This window comes from Mizuhopecten yessoensis, unplaced genomic scaffold (genome assembly GCF_002113885.1).
Source record: "Mizuhopecten yessoensis strain PY_sf001 unplaced genomic scaffold, ASM211388v2 scaffold855, whole genome shotgun sequence".
In the NCBI taxonomy this organism is placed as follows: Eukaryota; Metazoa; Mollusca; class Bivalvia; order Pectinida; family Pectinidae; genus Mizuhopecten; species Mizuhopecten yessoensis.
The window spans coordinates 334,326-342,614 of NW_018403755.1; the positions used below are offsets into that span (position 1 = coordinate 334,326).

At 36.3% G+C, this 8,289-nt stretch overlaps 1 protein-coding gene across 1 annotated transcript; it reads left to right on the forward strand.

Moving 5' to 3' along the window:
* Positions 1–892: 892 nt before the first annotated feature.
* On the forward strand, positions 893–8,075 carry LOC110453458. The gene is made up of 2 exons (XM_021502415.1): positions 893–1,196; positions 6,150–8,075. The coding sequence occupies exon 2, from the start codon at positions 6,235–6,237 to the stop codon at positions 7,894–7,896; it is 1,662 nt and encodes a 553-aa protein (XP_021358090.1). The 5' UTR covers positions 893–1,196; positions 6,150–6,234; the 3' UTR covers positions 7,897–8,075.
* Positions 8,076–8,289: the final 214 nt, after the last annotated feature.

The window sequence follows — 8,289 nt, forward strand, 5'->3', positions numbered from 1 at the left end:
GGGCATTTTGGTTATTGAGAAGAAGTTGTTTAAAGTTTTTAACATATTTGACCCCTGTGACCTCGAATATGGGTGAAGGTCATTCATTTAAACAAACTTTATAGCACTTTATCTCAGCATGCTACTGGCCAAATATCATCACCCCGAGCATTTTGGTTATTTTAATACAATTGACCCCTGTGACCTTGAATATAATTGAAGGTCATTCATTTGAACAAACTTGGTAGCCCTTCACCCAAGCATGCTACTGACCAAATATCATCTCCCTGGGCACTTTGGTTATTGAGAATAAGATGTTTAAAGTTTTTGACATATTGACCCCTGTGACCTTGAAAATAGGTGAAGGTCATGAATTTTAACAAACTTTGTAGCCCTTTATCCAAGTTTGCTTCTGGCCAAATATCGACACCCTAGGCCTTTCAGTTATTAAGAAGAAGTCGTTTAAAGTAAAATATTGACGCCGGACGACGGACGCCGCGCCATGGCATAAGCTCACTTGGCACGAAGTGCCAGGTGAGCTAAAAACAATCAAGAATATTATATCCTTCTCTCACGCGTCCACTAAATGACATAGCGTATCTTAAAAATTACATGTGACTTGACATTGTTTAAGAAAGAAATAACGCAAATTAGCAATAGTCAGCATTTTAGTTTCGGTCAGGTCCAAATCTGTACCTGTCGTTTTCTTTACATGTTCAACCGTTTCAACCGGATACGCGAATGTACCCTAGGTAAAATGTTGTTATTCATTTTCCTCTCACACACATGCACACCCACCCCCACCGATATCTTTGCCATAACCCCCTCCCTGAGACTTGGTCTGGTCTAGCAGTTTAAACGTCTCGAAGACCTCGATCGACAATACGATCAAGATCAGATCACGTGACTTTGTTTACGTCGAATGCTCTAGTTTGCCCGAGTCAACGCTCAGCGATGCTGGCTAGATCTGGAATGTGGAAGATGACTCACATATGCGCCAGGTTATAAATACACACATAAGGTTCATTATATTGAATGAATCATAAACAAAACTTTCTAAAATAGCCAGACAAACTAATTGAATCGAACGAACAGTCACGGAATTATCTTTGTCCCGAGAACTTTTTCTCGGAACAGTGTTCGGGTACGAATGGAGACGACGTAGTACGGACAAGATTGATTTATCAGCAGAATTTGTTGGGGACTGTCACCAGCAGGTGAGTGTTTAGTCACCAGTAGCTTAACATGTATCATCGTATAAAAACCACTACTTAAACTTTACTCAACGACATTCTAACAGTCTGTGAAAAACGTATTGAGAATTGATCGAAAAGAAGTATATTGGGTAAGTTTGTTATTAGAAGATCAGTGATTCTAGCTCTAGTTACAAATGTCATAGTGAGAGAGATGTTGTTTGGACGGACACTTTTTGGGTCCTTGTAAATGTGGACCAAATTAAAATCTAAACTTAATAATAATAATATTTATTCGGTAAAAGCAAGATGCATGTACAAATATCACATATGATCACAGATTTCAATTGCATAATAATCACAGATTTATCACAGTATTTAGCTTATCACATCAAAGTTAATATCACAAATTTTGGAGCACTATAATTACAATGTATCTGTTTGACTAAGCTTTAACCTAGGATATCCCATGAAAGCTGGGTGGCAGCTTATTTCCAATGGGGTCCTCTAGTATAGATCTTAATTACTTAGATAACAAAAGGTCCTAAGGATTTGACCTTATAATATGAATATAAGATGGTATAATTTCTCGTAATAATATATATATGAATAGAATAAGTTGTAATTGGTCAAATATGATGATGATATATTATTTCATCAAAATAAGATGTTATTTTATTTGACGGTATAAGATGGAGTTGTCATTAGCAAATATGATTTCCTTCTGATAATATATATATGTGGGGCTATGCATGATGTTGTTTCCACTTGTAATATTAAAATATCAGTTATATGTATCACTGTACATATCATAAAGCAAGATGATGTCATTCTTGCAGATATTAAGTAACAATATAAGATATACATTTATACTGTGGTACTTGTGTGTAGAACAGACAACAGGTGGTTGGACAATCCCTACCAACCTATTATCTGTCTAACAAATTATAGCAATTTGGGGTATAATACATATATAAAAATGACTTTTAATAAAATAAAGATTGAGGATGATGGTAATAAAATGTTCCATAACATTTATAAAAAGTACATATTATATTGGTACTTTAGTTAAAACTTTGGTAATACATCATATATTTTTAGAAGAAGTTTAGAGTCATCCACTGGGATAGAATAAAAATTACCTTTAGAAGACAAATTCTTGCTCAAAATCATTTTTTGCCAAAACTTGTAAGTACTTTTTTATCTCGCTTTTGAATTTCATCTTGTGATCGACAGATTTTATTGAATGTGGTAAGTTATTCCAATCTTTGATAGCATTATAGAAAAAAGATGATGATTCCACACCTTTTATATAAGGAATGTTGAAATTCAGATCACTGTTCCTGGTAAAGTGTTTTTTCTCTGTTCTAGTAAAATTTTCTTTCATATAGGATGGACATTTGTTATGTTGAATATTAAAGACATGGTTAAAACGGAGCTGTTTCACCCTGCTCCTAACATCCAACATATTAACTTGTTCCAATTCCCAATGGGTGACTCTTGATCTATTATCAAGTTTCAGAACAAATCTGACCACTTTATTCTGTGTAATTTGTACTTTTTGTCGAAGTTTTTTGGATATGTTTTCGAACCAGCAGCTAGAAGCATAGTCAAAATGACATTGGATCAGTGCCGACACCAGGGTTTTACTTATCGAGGGGCCTTTAGTTGAGTTTCTATGGAACGAATCGACAATAGTCCGAGTTGTTTACGCTGGTGAAAAACCTGTTGATTTTATTAACCAAATCAACAGGTTGGGCACAACGGCGCATATGGGTAATAATCCTGCATTTGGGTAACATCTTTGTATGTTATGGTTGAATGCACTTCGAATCTACTTTCACTATCCTATATAAAAAAATCAAAATTTTGTACTTCACCTACGTTATTGAAAATCGCCATATCTATTGGTTATTACAAACAACTTTTGGTTGAACAGTTCGGTTTTGAAAGTATTTCAAGACCTTTGAAGCCTTAGAAAAGTCGGGACATCTAAAATCACGAAAATGTCAAAACACGAAAAAAAGTTCAACCAAAAGTTGTTTATGATAACCATATAAATAGCGATTTTTAATAAAGATAGTGAAGTACATTTTTTTATAAAGTATAGTGAAAGTAGATTCGAAGTGCATTCAACCATATGCGCCGTTGTGCCGAACCTGATCACCGAAGTGAGTACACCTTTTGTTACAGAGGTCCTGTATGATAGTGTATACACTTCATAGTAGAGAGCGCCTGTGTATTGTCATGCCACAAACTTGGACATTTAAGAATTACCTGTCTGTAGATTATATTTATATAATGCAAGTGTAAAAGATGTGTTTTAATTAGGTTGCCTTACAAGCGTCAGCTGTAGGGAATTTCCCGTTAGCTCAGCGGTAGAGCATCGGGCTGGAGAGCCATGGGTCGCGGGTTCGAGTCCTGGCGCCAGCACTATTTTTATCACTTTTCCTCGTCCTATGACATACACATTTCAACAGGTCCAGTACACTCTGCCGATTGAGCTATATAGCTATAAAGACCTATATAGCTATATACACCTTCTAACTTATAGCTGTATTGAGCTATATATGTTTATTTTCATTTTTCATAATGTAAAATTTCCGATTTTTTACATCATTATTTTTTAAAAAGAATACTTATATTTAATGTCTTTTGTTATCAATCTAATGATACAATCTTCTTATAAAAGCGACTTTGTTTCGTTTTCCTTAAAAAAGAAAATCACTTGAAAATAGCTCAAAAGACCTACATTGTATTTCAGATAGGTCAAAACAGCTATTATAGTTCTTTACAGCTATATAGCTCGATCGGCAGAGTGTACTGGACCTGTTCAAGCACAGGCATTTGTTTCTGTCAATAAAATGGTCCTAACAATTAAATAAATGGCTGGGATTTCAAGTCAGTTTTTGTGTTGGAAGTTGCAATAAGTTAAAAAAATATGACTGTTCCTGTGTGCAGAAAAGGTATCAGATCGACTAGGTGATAAAAGGCTTCTTTACAGTTTAATTAGTCATATCAGATTATAGACATAATTAACTCTCACAAGCATGTTCAGTTTAACAAAACATTATAGAAAGAATATATATAGTTCTTGATTATGTATGGCACATGATGTATTATGACTTATTGCATCAATCTAGAAGTAATATTAATTAGTCAGATTCAATTAGTCTGTATCACGAGTACTGATCGATACTCTGTCAGTATATCATTGATCACTTGGAAATATAAAGAATCATTGCATTGCATTGCTGCTTAAAATGTCTAGTCAGGGCCTAGTACCTATACTAATATATAACATCCGAGAAAGAATTGAAGCCTAAGATTAAATTTACAGTTTGCAGTTGTTACATGTTGCATTTGTAGATGTAATATCTTGTTGGCAAATATTATGTTTTCTTTATTTATTAGGAAAGAATATTTTCAAGTTTACGAAATAATTATGTCAGTCATTATCTATAAAAAGGATATTATTTTCAGTATCAGACGTTCTGTGTAGTATGTAGTATTCTACACACTTATTACGTAGTTCTGCTGAGTGATGAAGTGATTAACTGATATACCAGATATATGTACAGTACATTATGGCACATAAACTGTAGAAGGAACCCTCCCATGACCTACAATTATTGAGTTCTATTTTTACACCCGATATATCATTATATGTCAACTATATATATAGCTACCAGTAGTTGCCCTAAGGTATTGCACGGTACTATACACACATATATATATACCATACATGCAGTTGTGGAAGTTATAAATATAGTTTAACATATATGTTTTGGCACAATAATTATATTGACGCTTAAATGTTCTTCATTATAAAGCTGAAAATATTGAGGAATATTTATAAACCCCCATAACACCTACAGTGAGTTTTTGCAGGTTATTATATTGTGGTAGTAATGTTACATTGTAAGAGTTTGTTATCACAAGCAAAAAGGAATTCTGTATACCTCAAATATAACCCCATTTAGACATTGATTTTTTTCTCAAAAAGCATAACTTGGGTACCCCAAAAAGAATATCTTACATGTGCCTCTTTTTTCCCCTGTGAGTGTGATTGTGTATAAGTCTGATCTGTTGACTATAGTCACTTAACCTTGATCATGATATCGTGATTACACCCAGTACAGGAATAAGGGTGACTGGCATTGGACTGTTGTTCTAAATGACATCATCTTTACACAGTCATGGCCACATGTACTGTGTACCGGGGCTACTTTATATAGGTATGACTTTCCTCGGTTATACTTATATATATAACGAGGCATGGGTCACACTGCCACAGTCTGTGGTACCTACCTAAGCCGACGTTCAAAGTCATGTACATTGTAGTATCAAAAGGGACTGGCTTTATAAGTGTATCAAGGCCAGCCTATACATCATCCTAGTTTACTAAATCATATCTGATGTTACAATCTGTAATACTCTGTGTGAAAACCACCTGATAGGTATGTACACACTCAGACGTCTAGCTATATACATAAAACAAAATAAGTTTGTGGGCTTTAAATATACATAGTTTTACCATAGCTGGTAATACACCTTAATAATAATCTTTTTAAAGATTCAACCATTTTATTCAGTAGGTATTAATACTATATATATATATCTGTAAAATGCTCTGGTTTCTGACTATCTCTAAGTATATATATATATAGCTTAATTTCCTCCTGATCTTTTTTGTTCTGACCCAGACTGTTAATTTTCACTCAATAATTCTTGCTACAAATTCTATATAAGTACATTGGTTGTAGAAACTGAGTATTAGATTTAAATGACTCAATTATTTTCCAACTCGGTGTTGTATTAATTACAAATAAGAAGTACCTTAAGTTTTTAAGGTAATTCATACATTTACAAATCAAGCCTAATAAACAACAATTTGTTTTCATTTGGAAATTCTTTGCACAAATTATAATACTGGGTATGTGAATTAAATGTGTTATATTTTTTTATTTTTTTCAGTGCAATATTCCAGTGAAGAAGGCCCAAGAAATCTGGTCCCACTGACCATACAGTGACCGTCTTCTGACCAGTAATCACAGTTAATATGAAACTTCAGCCGCTGTTGTTTGACGCGAGTGCTATGTACGGCCATCCAGGACTTGCTATGCCGACCTGGGGTCAGTGGTCACAGCCAATCACAGCGGCCCCTGTGTCCCGCCAGCCTTACCAGCGACTCAGAGAATACACTGTGCCGGAGGTATCGCAGGAGATTTCCGCAGATTTCTGGGAACCTGTTGTTCCTAATTCTATCTTAGACTCAAATGAGATTTCTCGGACTAGTGATGACCATAGGTCAAGGCCTAGGTCAGGTGTTGAACATTCGATACCGATTAAGATTGAACATTTAACAACAGGAAGGTCAAGGATGTCTGGTATGTATGACGATCGTGTTTGTGAATACAATCAGACATCTGATTATGATGATTATCATCAGGACCGAAGTCAGAGAGGTTCACATGTCAGCCCTCTCGACGACGACAGAACTAATTCAAACAGCAATGCTAATGGAGAAAGATTAAAAACTAATGAGTATACAAGGCGTACAAGGTCGAGTGATGAAAGTGAAAGAACTCTCCGGTCCAGGTCAGATTTATATAACAGAACTTCTAGATATGGGTCAAGGCCATCGGACAGGTATGTGGCTAGTGATATAGAGGCTAGACCGGAACGATCCCGGGAAGATCTCATATGTACAGGCCTCCAGAGGCCATATGAGTCGTCGAGTAAGTGTGATTATGAGGATATTGATGCTCAGATAGCAGCATCGTATGGCTATGACATGGGAAAGGAAGAGAATGATGTTGAACTCAAAGTTGACTTACCAAAGTCCCCGGGCAGTAGTACCCCTATTCTCTCCAAACTAAGGACGTTGAGGTCATCTAACATGTATATCATCCTTGATAATGAGGAAGAGGAGGAAGTCAGATCTTACAAAAAGACAAATCCGTCTCTAAAAAAGAGTGATAACCTGTCAGGAATTCTTAACTCTAGAGGTGAATTTTATGATTTGTGTGATGAAGATTGTGAGTGCCAAAAACTAGTTGTCAATCTACCCCCTCCCAAGGCTAAGGTCACAACCCCTACAAAGGAATCTTCTGAAACTCCAAAAGAAAATCTTGCCAAGACACCTTCAGATAATCGTAACATATCTGCCCCTCCGAGTTACCCAGCCTATAAAATTATTAGAAAAGTCATCAGCAGCTTTGGAGGCATTGTCGATTACATCCGGGGCGATGGAAATTGTTTCTTTCGTGCTCTCAGCAAAGTCATTTACGGAGTGGAAAGTTGTCATGGTGAGATTAGACAGGCTATGGTTGACATCATGGAAAAATTCCCGAAAGATTTTGAACAATTCATCGACAATCGTTCCATAGAGGATCACTTTCAAGAGATGAGGAAGGATGGTGTCTGGGCTACACAGGCGGAGATATACGGAGCTGCCTCGTTTCTCCAGCGTGACATCTACATTCTGTCCCCTGACCACACGGGGGACGAGTATCGTTGGTTACTGTTCTCGCCTCGCCTAAAGTGTTCCAAGGTCGACTCCTACCATACATGTCATGTGACTCTCTGTCATACCAATGGCAACCATTACGACAGGATCGCTCCGGCAACTGGCGAGTGTAACTGTGGAGTGGCGCCTCCTATTTTAAATGGAACAAACCTACAGGTGGATTTGACCTCTGGGACAGAGGAAGTTGTTTAATTGTTACCGAGCACAGACCCCCCCCCAACATCCAACACCACATCACTTCAGACCTGGCAGTGTTCCTGCTGGAGTAACAGCTACTGAACCAGAGTCATTAGATAACTCCACACACAGGCGTTCATTGTCTACAGAGTTCTAGGTTTACTTGGTTATCTTCAGTTTGAGGCGTGCTCGGCATCACAAGCTGTGAACTTAGAACCACATGTCCATGATTATAAATGTTTTTAGATAATTGTCTGTAAAACTTTGTCATTTTTTTAAAACCTTACAAACTGTTTAACTCTGCTCCCTTATTATATATAATTTGACATCACAGAAATGAAAAACCTTTTAATGACCGACAGCATATATATATGACCATGATCTTGATAAAAATCTTAATAAAAAGAA

Excerpts from the sequence above, each read along its gene's own strand:
- LOC110453458 (XM_021502415.1), top strand. The coding sequence starts at position 6,235 with ATGAAACTTCAGCCGCTGTTGTTTGACGCGAGTGCTATGTACGGCCAT.